Consider the following 20403-nt stretch of genomic DNA (forward strand, 5'->3'; position numbering starts at 1 on the left):
AAATCTTCAACTTCATGGTCGTTGCACATGATTATAATTGAACTACTCCCAAGTTGTCATGGTTAAAGTAGTACTCCCAGTTGTGTTTTATTCCTCCTTGACATCCACAGATAAAATGATTAAAGCCAACCATTGGGTCACTGTGATAAGACCATCAAGGGTTCCATGCTTCTCACCCTTTTTTCACTGTAATAAACCCTTACACATCCTTGAAGGAATAAGGGTTTTCAATCCAATACACTTTTGTCAAATTCAACAATTACTAGTTGGGCGGGAATCGAACCCGGACAATGGGGTTTACATGTTCTCCCTGTGCTTTGTGGGTTTCCTTCGGGTACTCCGGTTTCCTCTCATAGTACAAAGAAATGCAGATTAGGCTAAGTGGAATTTTGTGAATGCGTTTGTGAATGTTGACCAGAGGTTCTACCACGGACGTAAAATAAAAATGAATGTAACGATAATCACCTTTGGCCTCCATGGTCCCTACTTTGACTCCAGAAGCTCCTAGATGTATGGATGAATGGATGTGTTAATATGTAGGTGTGTTACTTTCCTTGTTAAATTAGCTACCTTATCAGTCACCGTAATTTTGTAAGAGAAAGAAATATCTAAATAAATCATTCTCAAATGGTTTTACCTTGGTGTGTTTTGAATGCTGTTTGTGTGCTTCCTTATCTTTATGGGTTTTAGTACTAATAGTGGTCCGGTAGTCCAGTCCTTATTGCCTTGTCAATGCACATCGATGGATTTGGTACTGTTTTTGTTTTGTTGTTGATCTTATTAAATAAGTCTTCCTCCACAATCGCTTACTCCCCCTTTAAACCCAATGACTGCACTTCTAAAGGAACACTGTAGTCATTTTTCCAAAGCAAAAGGAACGTGGGCTGCAAACTGCACCAGTGCCGTAATAATAAATTCCATGGTTCAGTACCTTGTTGTTGAAAGTGTAAGCCCTTTACTTCCATTATTTCTTCACTTCACTACCAATAAATTCCCTCTAATTTCCTTATATTTCTAGCATTACTAAGATTCTCTCCAGTGCACAATCTTTCTCCAAAATACGATGTGTGTGTGTTTTTCAAGCTATATGCAATACATCAAACAGAGTCCATGCTCAGGGAGTACTAGGCTGCGGGATGGCCTCTTGCCCCAGTGGTCTATCCCAGTCCTCCCATCCTCAAATGTCTGAAAATGAGCCTTTTCCCCACTGGGATTTTCCGCAGCAAAAATAAGTGCTATCCAAAAATAATATTCTGTTTGTTTAAGGATGTGGCCAAGGCAGAAATATTTTGACTCTCCCAAACTGAAGTATTGCAAACAATCTTTTACAGCAGCAATCGATCCATAATAATAAGACATAGTGTTTAAAGGGTGGAACTCTTTGGGTTGAACTTGATGGCAAGAGAGAGATCGATATTAGATAAAAATATGTGAGGCATAAAAAAAACAAAGGGATAAAAACTGCGCGAAGAAGCTGGAAGGGACTCTGTGAGGAGACGCCCAACATTCAAAAGCTATAAAAACGCCCACGTAATGAGGTTTAGCTGCCATAAGCAGCCATATCCTTCCTTTAATTTAACGTTCATTACATTTAACAAGTTGATAATAGGTCATGTGTATAAATTTCAAAAGGTTGCAGAGTTTAAGTAAGTTGACAGCGTTAATTCCTCAACTGCTTTGAGATAAATAATATTTAGCTGTAAATCAGGCGCATGAAGTCAATCACCTCATGGCAAATCTAAAAAAATAAATAAATAATGGACTGTCAACACTTTCAGGGGGCACACACACTGTCACCATGCCTTCTTATGTCAGGTGGGTCGTTGCCAAAACCAAGTCTAAGCTTCCAGCCCATGCCAGACTGAGGGAATAATATTATTATTACACAAACATAAAATGTAATACGGAAAACCCAGATGGAGCCTCTTACCCAGACATCTCCCAGCGTCAGGCCTGAATCCAGGGCCACATGCTTGGCACTTGAACGAGCCGTGTGTGTTCACACATTTACCATTGGGGCAGACACCGGGGCTCCTGCACTCATCCACATCTGTAATGTAGAGGGAGAAATGGGATTTTAATATCAACAAACATATTCACAATCCTTGATTAGATTAGGTGAGCTAATCATCTGTGCATGAGTTATGCTTAGCTATTACAGGGAATGATTCAACAAAGAGTCAGACAGGAACCATCCAAAAAAGTAATACAAAGATATACATGCACACAAAAAAATAGAAAAAAAAAATCAACCACAAACATCAATTACTCACACAGAGAATACAAACACACGAAAAATGTAAACTACTCATAATCCACCAAATACCTTATTTTTCCTTTGGCTTTAGGCTGAGAGAAAATACAATCATTGTTTTGTTGTTAGATTACTGGGAATCCCAGGCAGTAAATACAATTCAGGCTTGTATCATATTGCTCTATTTGAAAGTCTGGCAATATGAATATTATTCTTTAAACAGCGGATCACAATTTACATACAAACATCCTCTTATCTTTATTAAAATCCCATCATTTCAACTGAGGCTGTCAGGAACACTCAGTACGGACCATGGAGCCAAAAGGGACAAAAGTGTTGGTTATTTGGGAGCATGTCACTTTAAATCTAAAGGGAATTTTCAAAGCGTATAAAGCTGATAATAATAGATTTCTGCGAAGAAAGCTGCTTTGCAAAAATCCAGATGTAGATAAAGATCCCTAGTGAACAAGCTAGAGGCAACAGAGAGAAGGAAAACCACCCTGAGAGAACATGAGGGGGAAAAAATCAATAAGGAACTCATCTTCTTCTGAGAGTGCAAGATTATGGTTTATTACGGTATTCAAGTGTAGAGGAGTACATGAAGGTACTGGGTGTCTTTATTTTGAGCACATTATTAACAGTGTCGGGTGTAACGCATAACAAAGTACTTTACAGAGTACTTGGATTACTTTTTTGATGTAACGACTAATCTAACGCATTAGATCCGCCATTTAATTACTCAGTTATTCAGTTACATTTTCCAAAATGTAATCCGTTATCCAGACAATATCCCGATAACAAGCCCCCCTCTATTATTCCTGCTGTTAGAAGTTAACAGATTATGGGCCAAACTTCGCTGAGTGATGATGGTAGAATAATTATAAAGATCTTGACCAAAACAACATGCATGAGGAATCACAAAGGAGTTTTCATTTCCTGCTATGGAAAAGTACTCGAACTAGTTACTTTTATCAGAAGGTAATGCTGTAATAAAACTGATGACTTTTTAATAATAGTAATTTTGTAATGTAATTAGTTACTTTAAAAGGAAACACTGATTATTAATATGAATCCTGGGTTGAACACAGGACAATGTTAATGATAACTGCGGCAGTTCAGAAATCTAAACTATACACCAACTACATCCGACCACGTAATCTGATTGGATGAGGTTCATTCCACGAGTGGTGATAATAAACGGTAACACTAGACTGGGATCGGTCACAGCATGAGAGAGAGTAAGCAAAGTACAGTCCATAGTACTGCGAAGAGAGCAGCTACCTGCCAAAACCCACATTCAAAACCAGTGACATGCTTTTGGAGCGTAGGCCCTTGCTTTCTGTCTGCCGACTGACCGTCTGTCTGGTGATGTGGTGACGCTTAGTGACGTACAATGTTCCCACTGGTCATACTATCACCAGAGGCCGGCTACTTTTCCGCGGCTCGCCCTGTATAATTACTAAATAATCGCTTCTAAGTTATTTAGAATTGTCCTTGAATCTTGTTTTATTTACACCTACGTTGCGCTACCAAGCTACCTAATTTCTAACACAAGGCTGAATTTACTTCAAATTCAAATAGAGTCAAAATGAAACGCTAGTGCTCTATGGTGTACAATCATTTGTTCCACACACTAAGTAGTGCCTTTGATCAGAGGTTAGAGAGGTACTTGGGACTCAGCCTTTATTCATTCTTTATTCATTCTTCTTCTATTAGCACTCCAGGTAATTGCCCTGATATTTTAAAGTGGAATATGTGAAGACATAAAGGGAAACTTATGAAAGTACAGGACTGTCCACCAACTCTATTCTCTTTGAATTTTGGCTACAACGTACCGGTAATAATTTCAAATTACTTTTGCCCCTGCCCATAGGTGAGAATGTGTGTAATCTGGCATCGCATCCAGGATCTATTCCCAACTGGCTCCAAGGCTCTGGATAGAGTGCTTAATGAAGATTAATGAATAAAGGTTCACTTGAAACACTGGTTACAACAAGGTTAGCCATAATCTGAATAAATGCACTGTCCAGACTAACTAATAGAATGTCATTTAACTAGAATTATTTGGTGTTTCAGTATTGGCTCTGGATCCCTACACTTGGCCGTACGACTTCCCCATGCAGGCTGCACTCGTCTTTTTAAATCATGTACTTATATGAACAAATAAACACATTACATTCCAAGTGTGAGTCTCGCAGATAGAATTAGATCATGCCATATAGCGCTGGCTACTTCATAAAGTTGGCTTATTATACTGTAACTATAACCAGCCTTTTCCTTAGTGAATGTACTTCTAAATAAAGTTATAGTTAAAAAAGTTGTGATTTCTCATTCAAGCAAAAATCACAAACTATTTAGTCCCTTGCACAGAGCCGCTATGATGATGCGGTGGTTAAGACATGGTCATGGATTAATATATCGAGACCATGAGATTATATTTTAAAACCAAATACAAAGTATTATGTGGCCACAAATTATTATGTTGTGTCCATGAGATACCAAAGTCATGCCTACAAATAGTGTAACTCAAACCACAGTTTAATATGTTATGGAATGTCATGCTTAATATATGGCCGCAAGTTAATAAAACTTTGGGGAAAATTTATTGGCTTTGACAGTTTGCTCCAAGTGACGCAGGCTAACCTTTCCCAAAATCTTGACATGCGTCGTTCCACAACCAGAGAGACATTTAATATTATCTTCTCCATGCTTAAGATCCTGTGGCCACAATGGTTTTGTTTAAATGATTTCTCTGTTGCTGACCCATTTTAAAATGCAATCGTTGCCACAGGTCTGGTACTCTGTGACCTCAATATGGCCAAGCCTTATTAAAAAATAACCACCGTGTCACCACGGCAGCCCTGAACCTTTTGGACTGCCTGAATCAAGTACCGCTGGTGCCAACACAATGCCAAGTGAAATTTGTGACAAAGTTCCATTTCATTAATTCCAAGAAATTGCTGTTGAAGTCATAAATCCTAGATTTAGAAAAATGAAATCCTTGTCTTTAGACGAGACATGCAATATTCAGAGCATATAAACACAGCACAGAGCAAAGAAAAAGTTCATGTATGAATGTACAACAACAGCGATTGTACTATAGCACCAACCCCCCATGCACAGAGGCCTTCACTCCTTCCTAACAGTTTACTTGGCCCACATTCCAACACAAATCCAGCACAAGCAGCAGGATCAACATGACAACCAAATTATAGAAAATTAGCTACTTGCATTGTTTGGGAAAAAAGCCCAGTGCCATAAAAGAGAATTCCCCTGTTGTGGGAGTAATCCAATGCATGGTGTGTCCAAAACATTTGCTGTGCTTTGCCAAATCTTTCCTTTGCATCATTCTTCCCCTCACCCTTAAAAGTGCAAATGTCAATGTCAGTGAGTTTATGCCCTAAAAATATCAATATGTGCACTTGCCCTAAGAAGGTAGTGCCTATAAAGTATGCTAGAATACTGGTATATATTTTTCAATTAAGCCTTTATAAATTTTCAAAAATCATCTCTGTAGTTTGACATTTTAATCCAGTGCTCTGAATAGTGTGTGCACAAAGTTTCACGTGTCCTCAACTAAGTTTTCTGGTTTCCTTTAACTTCTCAAAAGCATGCTAGGGGTTTGGTGAAACAAATACAGTATACTTCACTTTATGTGAACACAATTGATTACAATATGATTGTGCGGTGCAGCTATATGACGGGCATTGTTCACATACACAGTTGCTCAAATTATGCATGCCTGGAGGGTTTTCAAGCCGAACTGTAATATTTAGCAATTTCACACACATTAAACAGACTGACAAACTCAGTTTCTCTTTAAAACTTTCTGCTCTCGCCATTATTTTTGTCATGAGCTGCATACCAAATCAAAAACTCTCATTGTACATTCGAAAATATTTATTACCAAGAAAATCCTAACGGCGCCTTTCAGTAGGTTGAAGACGTTTTAAAAATTCAAACATAATTACAATCGAAATTGGTACATTAGTGAGATTTGAGACATGATGCGGAAATGTTTATGTAGTTACAGTTGCTGTGGTTGTACTGTACTGTATACGGCCTCCACTGTTTACACTGGTTTTACAGAATGCAGTATACGGTTTTGGTTCAGTTTTTTCACTTTTGAGTAGTTTGAAATGTTTAAAAGGCAATTTGTCATTTTTTTTTCTTCGTTCAATAAGATAGTGACAGCCCCAGTTTAAAAAAAAAACAAAAACATAGTAATCCAAAATTATCAAGCACAAACAGTAGTCAGTTCATCAGGACCATCATACCTTCACACTCTCCTCTCTGGTTCCTGGTGAAACCACTTCTGCATTCACACATAAAGGACCCCTCAGTGTTGATACACTGGCCATTGGGACATTTGTTAGACATGGTGCACTCATTGATGTCTGAGTCATGAAGAACAGAGAGAAAACATTAAACTACTCAATCTCACAAATCCTACTGATGAGATCAGACTCATGTTTCCACAACACATTTTATTTTACTATAGTTCCTGAATAATTAATAATTATATTAATATATATTAATATTATATTAATTTTATTATAATTAATTATATTATATTATTATAGTAATTATATTATAAATAATATAATTAATTTTATTATAAATAATATAATGCTTTATGATAAATCAGCAAATTATAAGGACATTCAAGTCAAACCAGGACATTTGATTGTGCAGGATAAAAGGACACAGGACTCCCCCTATTTCTCTCTATAACTCCCTGTCATACTAATGCACTTTTCCTAATGCAGCGTTTCATTAGTGCTCGGATACCATCAAGTTTGAAAGTACCCGGGAGCCATGATCATCTGAAAACAAAGGCCTCCCAGGAACTCCTTTAATGACCCAAACATGTGGAAATGGCTTGGAACGAGATCAAGACTTTACAGAGGGACTCCATAGATAGATGCATCTCTTCTGCAAGTTATCCATCAATTTTTAAGGATCAGGTGATGTATGTTCATGGCACGACTACAGCGAGCCACCTCGGCCGGGATCATACAGCCTTTTTTAAAAAAAAGTTTGCACCATTCGAATGTATTACTGCAGCTGAGTCTCCCCACGTAAATGTCAATCGGTTTTACGCCTTTATTCGCCAGAAATTTTATTGCAATTCCGGTTTGACTTGAACACTCCTTGTGTAAATCAAAAAGCTCTTGCAAATTTCTTAGAAAACTTAATCACATGCAAACGAGGTTTGCTCACCTTGACACAATTTTCTGTTTTGTGTCATGATCAGGCTGTAACCCGGGAGGCACTGGCAGGTGTAGGAGCCAAAAGTGTTCACACAGTGGCCTTTTCTTCCACATGGGTCATTCTCGCATTCATTTACATCTGAATCAGAGACATAATCTGTTAGTTACAAGAGCAAATCCTATGTCATAAATCATTAGATCATGTCATCTTCTATATTAAAATCACAGCAGCATCCTATACTGAAATTAATTGTGATTGATTTTCCAGCATAGCCCTAATTTAAGGAAAGGGCTCACCGTTCGCCAGTCTAAACTGCATACGTATGATACGGCTTGAGTAAATGTGAAAGTTAAGCTCTCTCTGGGGCTGATCCAGATACATCATCCAAATCGGGGCTTAACTTGGACACTAAGATGTGTATGAGGTTACATTGGACAGCAGTCTGGCAGTGATCCGGTTGTCTCCTACGCCACTGTTAGACATCATACGACACCTCAAGGAAAATCGTTTTATTTCCGTTTGCTCAGGAGTTCTGAGAAGTATGCTTGTGGTGCAGAATAGCATAAATGTTCTGCTCACAGAAAAATCAGGAAAAGTGTTTTTAATGGCCGCTTTAAAAAACTCTTTCATATTATGAGGCAATACCTCGCTGTGGCGATTTTTTCTCCCGTTTGGTTTTTACCAGATAAAGTTTTAAGTCTGTGTAGCGGGTCAGAACAGAGTTGTCAGACTTTCGATTTTACGTTTGTTCCATATTAGTTACAATAAATCTAATACATATTAGATTATCGTTAAAGCTCTTACCAATGCAGGTGGTCTGCAGAGCATTGAGGGTGTAGCCTGGGTCACAATAGCAGGTATAGCCAGTCTGCACTGACACACACTGGCCTGCACCACAGATTGTTGGAGTCAGCGAACACTTGTCAATGTCTGCAAAAAGAGATTAAACAGGATAATAAATAACTGACTCGGCAACACGTTTAGCTACAAGAAGAAATCTGTACGCTGTTATATGCAGATGCTTCACTGGACATTGCAAAGAAAGCAGACCGTGAACGTTTTGTGTTCAACTTAATGAATACACGTGCTGCGTTGGATCCCATTAAATCACGACATGAGTCATACGCATTTTGAGTCCAGGATTGAAAAATTTTAAATTGTATCTCTAAAAATGAAAAGAGACTGACTTTTCTACTGTAGTTAGAGATATAAAACGTTACACTAACAGTCCGTAACTCTGCAGATGCAAAAAAAAAAAAAAAAAAAAAAGGCAGCTCTGGATTATGTTCTTCAGGAGGACACACGAGCAGATTTTACAATGAAAGCTTAGGCATGGGATCCTGTTTTACTGTGGCGTAGCGCTCTAAAAGTTGGCCATCTGCTTCTATAAAAATGAGCGCTGTTCCTTTAGACATTTAGCATGTTATTTATGCCAGGCCAGAGGGCTTTTCCCAGTGATCTGACACGACCCATCTGCACTGATGAGGTTTCGACTCGGGGCTTTTGACTTTTGACGTTCCTTTTTCCTCCTTATTCGTTTTCTAAACACAGACTTTGGAAGAGCGGAATTTTTTCTGCAATGAAAAAGTTCAGTAATTCGGCATCCAATCTGATATTGATTGTCCAAACTGGAGTTTATTCTTTACTTCTAATTGTGTTATACTGATTCCAAGCAGCACATTTGCTTTGACTGTTTGCCTCATCACCCACTGAGCAGGGTTCAATAGATGGAGCTTGGCTAGCGTAAATGAAGAAAACAACCTACACAAAGCTTACTTTGTTCTTAGGAAAGTGGACCTGTGGAACAAACTGGAACAGACCGAGCCACTACCAAGAGTAAACCTAGTGAGCTGATGAGCTGGCTGCGGATTATTTATGCCTAGTTTAATTTCTTTAAAGTCAACAATGACTGTTTATTATTAAAAACATGTAAGAGAGAGTGGAAACACATAAATATTCTCATTTAAAGACTTTAGATGAACTTTTTTTTATTAAGAGGAACTGGTCTGACCTCCTGCCAACAACAAAGGAACACTGACATGATCTGGCATTTGATCTGCAGTGATCATAGGCTGTGATCTGGCCTCCATCCCTAAACCTTAAAGGCAGACAATATATGACAATTTTTAACCCTTTAGGTTCTCAACTAGAAAAGCAGTTCTTAAATTGCTCTATTGCACTGCTGATATGCTAAACTGTAGGATCACAGACAATATATGGTTCAGTCTGTATAATACAGTGTCTGTACTGTATTGTATCTAGACACAAGACAATCTTTAAAAATTTTATTTATCTTTTCATACTGCTGATCTGGATATAACGCATATTGTACAGTATATACTCTCAAGTTACATTCATATATTACGTCTTTATGGTGTTCTTTAAACTTTCTTTCGGCTGCTGTATATAACCTGCATATATTCATCGTATTAAATATATATATTTCTTCCAGCACTTGTTTAATCTACTGCATATTTTTGGTTTTACCTAAGTCTGTGTTTATTAAATGAAATTATTTCTTAAATTGTTTGCATCTGTATCTGTTCAACGCCCCAAATATTTGTCTCTGTATTTAGATTTATATGCAATTAGATCTTTGTCAAAAAACACAGATGACACAGAATGGATTTAAAAAAGCTGGCCCATGATAAAGCAGTCGTGTACTGTAACTCCTAGCTACCAGCAACTGGTTAATGAGGATAAGACCAAAAAACAAGCTGTTGACCAATGGGAAAGCAACCCTGTAAAACCCACCCCCACTGTACGTTTGTGCTAGAACTTGCCATAAAAAGCTCAGTTGCAAAACTGGAAAACTACGGATCGAAACTAAAACACAGAAGAGCAACTTGAAACTTGAAAAATTATTCCAAAAGCCTCGTAGCTGAGTTTAAACGCATTGTGCAGCACAGCACATTCACTGTCTTTATTCGTCCCCCTAGAAAAATCTCAAACTGGTACAACGTTTTGCAACTTGTGGGATCCGACTGATGCATCCTTATATCCTGTGAATCTTTCTGGCAAGCATTTCAAAAAAAAAAAAAAAGTAAAATAAAAAAAAAATCTGTCTTTTATTCTATTTGCATCCATTTAGAACATCATTTCTGTTTGTTCTGATGAATATATTCATATATATTCATATATATAAACGCTTACTGCTTTATCTTCTATAGGTCCAAAGACTCATTTGCTCCAAAAAAATAGATATAAGTGAGCGTTAGTTGTGATAGTTTGGTAAGATGAAGGAATCCCGTGGATCGTCTGTAGGCACGAACCTGTAACCTGAGTGGCAACGTTGATCGGTGCCGTGTCACGATCGTCCACGTCAGGCATCAGATATGTAGGAGAGTTAGAGGTGACCTCCACCACATCTACAGCAGGAAACAGCCCAAAATCAACACAAACAATTACGGAAATGAATTATCCAGTCCATTTTACAAGATTTACAACCTGCAGGCCATCATTATATTAATCTCAAAAAGACGTTCTTGTGATTAATCTATGCAAGCAACATTGACATAAATACAAAATGTCTTTCCACCTACTAAAACAACAGAAAAACATGAATAACTCTTTAAGGGCGCCAAAGAGCTTTGCATGATGCACGTTAGACTTGTTCGTATTTACTCTGGCAGTGGGATCCAATTATTGGTTGTCTTGGTTTTATAAGAACAATTTATAGAAAAATAAAGTCAAGACTCCATCTCCCCAAGAGCTGACTAATCTCTGTTTTACATGGCCCAAAGATTGCTGAGTTACACAGAAAAAAAGTGTGGACATTAGGTTAAAGCAATGTTTCCTGTTCATGTGTTGTTAAATTATCCAGAATACTTTCCACAATAAAGTAATTGTAAGAAGGAAAATAATACCTGGGTATGAGGGCGGTGTATGGATTGGTTCCTGGAATAAATCAGAGATTTTCTTTTAATAATGACAATAATAAGGAGTCATTATATGTATATTTTTTCTAAAATGAAAATGATTTTTTTTCCCTAAAATGAAGTTCTTACCAAAATTACGGTGTTAGCACCTAGAGGATATGAAAACGAGAAGGGGAAGGACAAAGGTTATTCAACAGCGGTGCCTTTTGTTTGTGCTATTAACACCGTGCGCACAGCTGGTATATTTCTCCATCAGGATTGCATTTTACAATATTTATTCCCAATAAAGCTTATCTAGCTTTTAAATTGCATCAATACCCCCAACTTTCTCCGGAATTTCTGATATAGTAATATTGAAAAGCTAACTCAGAAAACATGTGCACATTACATAGGAATGTAATACAGTACCTTCCACTCTACATACTGTATATTCCTTATACTCACCCTCCGGTACGTAGACTGGAGGAGGATGAAGAGGGATGTGACCAGTCCTGGGTGGCTGAGGCCTAGCAGGTGTCTGAGGATAAGACGGCACTGAGGGCTCATAAAACGGGTTCTCGGGGTGAACGGGTTCTCGGGGTGGTAGTATTTGGTAAACAGATGTCTCCGGCAGGGTCTGAGGAGGCTCTGGATATATGGGGTCCTGAGAAAAGACAGAGTCGACTTCTGAGCGCTCCTCATCTTCCAACTCGCGAAGTGTGATATGGACATCCGAGCGAGAGTAGGTATAGCCGTGGCCTGCTGGACAAATCTCCTTAAAGTGATCTGTAAAAAAATATATATACAGTATTATAAATGTAAGATATGTGCTTGTATTTTCACATCAGTATGCAACATTCTTATATACAACACACAACATAGATAGTAACCATCAAGCATTATGGATCAGACTATGGATCACATGATCAAACCCTAGCACCACCAAGCCACCACGGCTGGGCTCCGAAACCTTAAGTGCTCTGATGCATAATAAGATAAATGCTAGTCACTGTAAATAAGGGCATCTACCAAATGCCGGATGTAAACGTAAAGTGAATTTTATGGATAACAGAAGTAAGTAACTTTTAAAATAAAAATAAAAAAAATATATATATATATATATATATATATATATATATATATATATATATATATATATATATATATATATATTTTTTTTTAATGCTGATTGATTAATGATTCGGTTAGGGTTATTAATAATGAGTTAATTTAAAGTTCATTTTTTAATACAATGGTTTCCACTTTTCACTAGAATGTGAATGAAACGTTTTTGAAAAGAAAAAAAAAAACACTTCTTTTTACGATAATATTTTTTAAATCACTCTATGACATCACACAAGAGAGGGTGAAAAAAAATTTGAATCTGTGAAAGGCTGTTTTTCTATTCCATAGAGGGACATTGACATAAATGCATGTGACTGGCTATGCTATCATGGTGGATTTGTTACAGGAGCATAGTTGGTTCATGGTCACTAAACCACAGCCAGATCGTTTCGTACTGCATGTTGATCGATTCTGCTATGGTTTTTTTTCTATGTTTTTTTTTTTTTATACTAGACTCACAGTGATGTGACCTTGTTCTGAAACTTGATGCTAAGTCCAACGGAAAAACTAACAATATCTACAGTAAAGGGCAAAGAATATATGCATGACTACAGCCACAGCAAGGCACATCAAGCTTTATGTTCAGCCACATCCTACATGCTATATGAACTGTGGAGAGAGTTTATTATTATTATTTTTTTTTAGAAATCTCATTTGGCTCATGAAGGTTAGCTGCAGCAGACGGTATGGATCAGGAGAGTATGATTTTTAGATGAAAGACAGCAGCTGGTACCAAACACATGGTGGTACACTGTGGATTTCATGCAGGTTTTAAACTTCCATCAAGTCAAAATCCCCTCCTCCCAATTTTAAAGCAGAGAAGCTGAATAAACTACGCCGGATCTTCATTCCTTCATGTTACTTTGACAGACAGAACGTGAAGAAGGGAGGTCTAACAAAGCGTAAATCTACACGCCATCATGGACTTTCCCTTATATTTACACCGTCTAAAGTTCATTCTCCTGCTCTCCCATGATCCGTAAATCACTTCATTAGCACACACACGACATACATGTATCTTTCTTTGACTTTGAAGATAAAATAAGCGGCAGGAAAAGGGATGTTTCTTTAAGATGTTTATCATATGTTTTACAGAGCAGAATATTTCCCAGTCATAAATTCAGGGAGAATTGTATTAAAAGTGTTTATACTGTATGGTACAGAACTATTTATCTACAGCCTGTCAACATTTGCATTTTCTTATTTTTTTAAACATCACAGATAAAAAATAAGTTGTGAAAGACATGAAAGTGACGTACCTGTGTCGGGTAACGGGCACCTCTCACACGCCGAGCCCCAGGCCTTTCCCACGCGGCTGCAACAGCAGATTTGCTTGGTGATTTTCTGAGCCATTGGATGGCTACAAGAACTCGGAGAAATGAAGCGGTAGCATGAGGCTTTCTCCATAGACACGGCTTTATCCGCTGTAAACACCACAATCGCGTAAATATACATTTGTATATTGTAGTCTGACTCACTAAGTAACTTAAAAGAAACAGAGCACATGAGTAACAATTGACAAGAAATTTAAAAGACTTTAAAGACATATCCAAATTTATGCTTCTTTTATCTGATTTGTATCCTCATGAGATTCAACCCATTTTCAATAAATAATTATATTGCAGCCAAACATAAATGGATCAGTCATAAAACTAAAACTATTAACACCGAGGTTTGACCCCTCAGGCCATGACTCCATAAGACCTCAGGTGGTGTGCTGTGGTGTCTGGAACCAAGATGTTGCCAACTTAAAATGAAGAAGACCATCTACCATCATGAAAAAGGGACTATCTAATCAATTTAATTCATACACATTTCTCACATTTTATACAAATTTATGTAATTTCCATTTTATCGTGTAAAGCTGCTTTGCGTCACATTTCTGGTCTTTTAGGCCGTAGATTGGACATGTTTGTCCAGTGCATCTGGAAAAACAAGGGATCTGCGTAGTTTGTGGGTTTGGTTGGACTTTTCGTCTGCTGGACCCTGAGCTGTGGGGCACTGTGAGTTCCGGTCCCTTACCTTTATGGCTAGCAGTGACATTTTTTAGCGATTTTGTTCTGCATTGGTTTTTCTATGAGAATGGACTAGACAAGGTGTCCATGGGCATGGGTGAGCCTTGGGCGCCCATGATCCTGTCACAAGTTTACTGGTGATAAACAGTACTCCTTAGTTCACCCATCAGTGATCAAAATGTTATGTCTGATCAGTGTATCTTTGTATAGCACTTTTAACAATTGTCACTGTCGCAAAGCAGCTTTACACAATCTAAAGAAAATTACAGTAGAAATTTTGTATGAAATGTGAAAAATGTGCTTGAATCAAATTGATTAGATAGTCCTTTCTTCATAATGGTAGATGGTGTTCTACATTTTTAGTTGTTTTACTGCTTTGTTAATCTTGGAATTATTGCATGGAAATTGAATTCACACATTCACTGTACCTCCAACCTCCTGAAATGGGTTGGAGTGATTAGATTTAAATCTGTTACAGTGTATTCGTCATGCTCTTTTAAGTGACAGTAAGTATATAATGACAAGTGAAAACATGACATGATAGGATATGGGTGATTTGAACTGCTGCAGTTGTGTGGGGGAAAAAAAAAACACTGGTTATTTTTGACAGATCTGGCCTGAACGTTGTGAGTTGAAATCCCAGCCTTGGCAAGAAACAACTGTTGGGCTTTTAAGAAAGGCTCGTAAAACCCGAATGCTTGGTTTGCCTCCTTATTTGATAATGAATCGCTTTAGAGAAAAGCATGTGCTAAAAAATTATAGAAAATCTAAAAGAAGGAAATGTCGAAAAATGAAATACATGTCCTGGGTCTTACTATGACAATACATCCGTAATACTTTTTTATTTTTTTTGTTCCTAAACGAGTTTACTTTTCCAGCTCTGGAAATGACTCCCGTAAAAATTTCATACTTTTCCAGACCTACTCATAAACTGTTATTTAGTGTGCAGTATGCTGAGTGTGTGTAGTTGTGGACACGCGTGTATAGTGTGTAACTCACAGACGCACTGACTGCGTGCAGCGTCCAGCATGTATCCAGGTTTACACGTGCACCTGTAGCTGCCCCTAGTGTTCAGACACTCAGCATGTTTACACAAACCGGGAATCAGACACTCGTTGATATCTAACAGAACAGAAACACAAAAATGACAATGAAATGGCTCAGGATTGGACGATTCTTCTCTGTTATATCTGATACCCTGTATTATAACGACTGTAAGAATCAAATCAAACACATCCCTCAACAAATTTTTTTTTTTTTTTTGCCATCACATTGACAATTTGGATTAGGAAATCTAAATGATGAACGATACATGAGAATGTTTCTGAGAAGCGTATTCGAGAATGATTTCTTTGTTATCATTATGCCTTGATAGGTGTCCAAGCTCCACACCGGCAAGATAGTTTTGATCAAAGACCTGAGAGAGAGAGAGAGAGAGAGAGAGAGAGAGAGAGAGAGAGAGAGAGAGAGAGAGAAAGAGAGAGCGCTGGAGCAGAGTGAGGAATCTGATACAGATGAGGAGGTGGTATAAGTTCTCTCTCACACGCACATATACGTTTATTTGGAAATAACATGCATAAGGTGAGGTTAACCTAAAGTGGTACTCATATATAATATAAACACATTGCCTTGAACTGACATTAACTGGGCCAATAAAAACAGAAAGATTGTTTAGAGAGAGAGAGAGAGAGAGAGAGACTCTTACTATGACTTATAATCTACAGTGAACTAATACATGCTCAATATTTTTTTTATATTTAAATACATTTGAAGGTGATTACTTTTGCACTTTTTCTCAATTACCAATGTAATTGGAGACCTTCAACTACAGGATTTGTGTACTTGGCCCACCACTGTCCAGCATTCTTGAACTACTATACATATATATATATATATATATATATATATATATATATATATATATATATATACAGGCCAAAAGTTTGGACACACCTTCTCATCTATCTGTCTTGTGTGTTTTCTTTATTTTCATGACCATTTACATTGGTAGATTCTCACTGAAGGCATCAAAACTATGAATGGACACATGTGGAGTTATGTACTTAGCAAAAAAAGGTCTCCACAGTCACCGGACTTGAACCCAATCGAGATGGTTTGGGGTGAGCTGGATCGCAGAGTGAAGGCAAAAGGGGCCAACAAGTGCTAAACACCTCTGGGAACTCCTTCAAGACTGTTGGAAACCATTTTAGGTGACTATTTCTTGAAGCTCATCGAGAGAATGCCAAGAGTGTGCAAAGCAGTAATCAGAGCAAAGGGTGGCTATTTTGAAGAAACTAGAATATAAAACATGTTTTCAGTTATTTCACCTTTTTTTGTTAAGTACATAACTCCACCTGTGTTTATTCATAGTTTTAATGCCTTCAGTGAGAATCTACCAATGTAAATGGTCATGAAAATAAAAAAAACACATTGAATGAGTGAAGATGTGTCCAAACTTTTGGATATATTTATATATAATATAAGTAATAGAAGTGTGTATAGAATTATACAGCACTTTTGTAAGCTCTGTTGTTTTTAAATGTGTTTTTAAACTAAATCCAACTTTAACTTAACCTTATTTTGTTGTTCCAGTTTGCTGCCATAACTCATAACAAAATCTTAATCAAAGCAGTAATCTGCTTTATGTTACAGCAAACTTTTATATTTAATAAAAAAATATATTATTACATACAGTCTGTACAGTAATACAACATATTACTGATAAACAATTGGAACACAATTCTTATTAATAAATGACTATTTATATTGCCATAAACACAACTACAGTGCAGAATTATCATTATTATTATTATTATTATTATTATTATTATTTGTAATTAAATTATGGGAGGTGAATATAAAATATTTATAGCATACAGTATATTGCAAAAACTTATTTTTCCCTTTAAACTGCCCAAAATGTATTTATCTCATTTTCCATTAAACCCCCCGTATTGTCTGCCAAAGGAAGGTCTTCAGAGTAGACAGCTTGTGGTTTCTCAGTAGCATAACCAGCTAAACTTTTGTTACAGTATATGACTTAAGTGTTAACTTGTTTTGCAGATGTTCCATAACTTGTCACATGTATTGTCCTTATTTGCACACCTCGCTTTCAGCAAACCAAGATCTTTTTTTCAACTAAAATATAATATTATAGTATATGAGGTACCAATAAATATGAGAACTTTTTTTACATTAACCAGTAATTTTAGTAGGGTTTAAAGTAAACAGGTAAAAACAGTTATGAAACTACTAAAGATAGTTAATCTACTTTACTATAAATTAAATGAAAGAAATAAGAACAAATGTTTTACTGTGACAGGCTGCAAAGTGTCTAAAGATAGAATTAAAAAAATGTATTTGCACACCTCGCTTTCAGCAAACTGAGATTTTTTTTCCTTTGTACAATACGAAAAACGCTAAACCAGACTATACTCAGCTGCATTAGTACCTATGTTGTGGCTTTAACGACTAAAAAGAATAAAACTCCAGTTTCACACCCAAAACACTGGTGTGTTACTAAGAACTCGACAACATAAGGCTCGCATCCAGAGTGTTGGCGTGTTACTATTTCGCAACTCTTTAATGATGTGGTGTGCTCCTGTAAAGAAAGGCATGGTGTTAAATAGTTCATGTGCCATATTGTCTGGAGCCATAACAACTATTTAGCAGAGCTGGAAGCTGCTCTTCTCAGTGGTGATAACTCACTGCCATTTTCCATAAGGCAGGAAGGAGATAGAGGGACTGATGGGAAATCCAGCTGGCCTCGACGGGGAGATGAAGCAAGGGTTTTCAGGGGTCTGTGGAGTTGGCAAGCTTTTGAAGTGACTCTTATCTGCAAACTATGTGTCACCAACGCTGTATAAGTGGAACAGACAGCAACTACACTGAATCAGGTCTATACTGTAGGATATGAGACATGTCAGAGACTGATGTGACTTTTAAATGCACTGTGGTAAGAGAAAATCTCTGTGTGTGTGTGTGTGTGTGTGTGTGTGTGTGTGTGTGTGTGTGTGTGTGTGTGTGTGTGTGTGTGTGTGTGTGTGTGTGTGTGCTGATGTTTGCCTGACAATGATAGAAACCCACAGCTAACAGCTTTGGATGCCATCTGACAAAGCAAAATTATTATTACTATTATTTTTTACTTTTGGAAAAGATAAATGCACAGGAATGAGATTTTGAAGCCAACCAGAAAACATTGTGAATATCTGTCATCTTAGTTTTGGAGCATCCTGAAAATGTAAAAGCTGGAAGAGAAACATCTTGAAGTGATCAGAGAGAAGGGAACTGAATCAAAGCAGGCTAAATGACTCAAGCAATTTTTGACACAAGTTCAGATGGCATGTGTCTGTATCCTAAGTTTCAATGTTGGTCCTTCAGTTGAGATGAAAACAGCATTAGAATAATTGACCAAAATCACCCCCCCACCCCCCTTCTAACCTTATTTGCCTCCTCAATATGAATATTTCTTTCCTATTTTCGCTCAAAGGAACAGATTGCTCACATTAGAATTTATTTTCATTTAAAAGCATTTTGTATGACCTGTAATGAACTGATTCAAGAATACTCCCATCCAAGGTGTATTCCTCACTTTCAGCGGTTATTATAATTGAGCTTTTTCATTCAAAGAAATTTGTGGTAAAACTATTGATCCCCAAATAAATCAATTTAACCTACTGGCGAGTGGTGCAGGGCTTCTTGTGAAAATTGATGTTAAGTACCAGAATTCCTTATCATGAAAAATAGTAGCATCTTGCAGAAGACTAAGTCTGAGATACACTCCAAATAATAATTAAAAAAATGGTTTGATGAGCACCGTGAACTTGTGGATTGGTAAACCTAACAACCTAAAATTATCTATTAATAGATTTTAAGATGGCAGGACGGTGGTGTAGTGGTTAGCACTGTCGCCTTGCACCTCCAGGGCCAGGCTCGATTACGTCACTGTCTGCATGTTATCTCTGTTCTTGGTGGGTTTCCTCCCACAGTCCAAAGATATGCAGGTCAGGCTAATTGGCGTTCCCAAATTCCCCGTAGTAAATAAGAGTGTGTGTGTGTGTGTATGCCCTGCGATAGATTGGCACCCTATCCTAGCCTTGTGCCCTAAGTCTCCTGGGATAGGCTCCAGGTCCCCGCGACCAGGATCAGAACTTACTTAGATAAAAAAAATACCCACAATAGCATCAACTACTCATTGTAAAATTTTGCATGAACTAAAATCCATTTAGTTAATCAGTTAATTATGCTAATTGTGCTATTCATGAAAAAAAAGAATGATCCAAACAAGTCTTAATTCTTCATTATGCTAAATAAAACCTCTCCTGATCATTTTAAACATTTGCTTTCCTATTCCTATTTAAGTATAAACTCTCTAGATCAGTAGCTTCCACATTAGGCCTACGAGTCATGTGCGTGTACTAGTTTTGTTGAAGATCACATGAATTTTTATTTGCAGTAGATGGATGATGCTGTGGATGAACCTCAGTTCAACCTCTCTGAACCAGTCATTTTGTTCCCATTGGTATTTGTTTCTCACAACTCACAATTCTTTTATAAAGTCCCAATGGTCTATTTATGAATGTACAAAGATGCACAGGAGCGTTTATGATGGAATGTAACCCCAAAAACTTGGAACAAAAACTTCTTTCCAGTCAGTCCTTCAAAACATGAGGCCTTCATTAAAATTCTTAAAGGTCCACCTGGGCGCATGAAATTGCAAAGTCATACGCATAGGTCAGGAAAAAAGTGCAGGTCAGACGCTACTGAACAATCTCACATTACTTACCTTGACAATGAGTCGAATTCAGTCTTTTATAGCCTTTAGGACATTCCACTAGGCCGTTTGCAATCACTGCATAAGCTGTAAAGAGAGAAAGAAGAGAGGATATAAAAAAGTAAAAGTTACACATGTTCACATCTTGGCAGAAAACAAGGAAGT

General features: G+C 37.3%; 1 protein-coding gene across 1 annotated transcript in view; it reads right to left on the bottom strand.

Annotated features, from left to right (window-relative positions):
- The window catches only part of LOC128535390 (latent-transforming growth factor beta-binding protein 2-like), a 119615-nt gene that overhangs the window by 27251 nt on the left and 71961 nt on the right, over nt 1-20403 (bottom strand). Inside the window, exons 9-19 of the mRNA XM_053509273.1 lie at nt 20251-20325; nt 15465-15587; nt 13710-13874; nt 11791-12111; nt 11476-11495; nt 11335-11365; nt 10741-10836; nt 8273-8398; nt 7478-7606; nt 6532-6651; nt 1931-2050 (exon numbers count right to left, since the gene is read on the bottom strand). Coding sequence (XP_053365248.1) covers nt 1931-2050; nt 6532-6651; nt 7478-7606; nt 8273-8398; nt 10741-10836; nt 11335-11365; nt 11476-11495; nt 11791-12111; nt 13710-13874; nt 15465-15587; nt 20251-20325 — 1326 coding nt within the window. The remainder of the gene's footprint in view (nt 1-1930; nt 2051-6531; nt 6652-7477; nt 7607-8272; nt 8399-10740; nt 10837-11334; nt 11366-11475; nt 11496-11790; nt 12112-13709; nt 13875-15464; nt 15588-20250; nt 20326-20403) is intronic.

This window comes from Clarias gariepinus, chromosome 13 (genome assembly GCF_024256425.1).
Source record: "Clarias gariepinus isolate MV-2021 ecotype Netherlands chromosome 13, CGAR_prim_01v2, whole genome shotgun sequence".
Lineage (NCBI taxonomy): Eukaryota > Metazoa > Chordata > Actinopteri > Siluriformes > Clariidae > Clarias > Clarias gariepinus.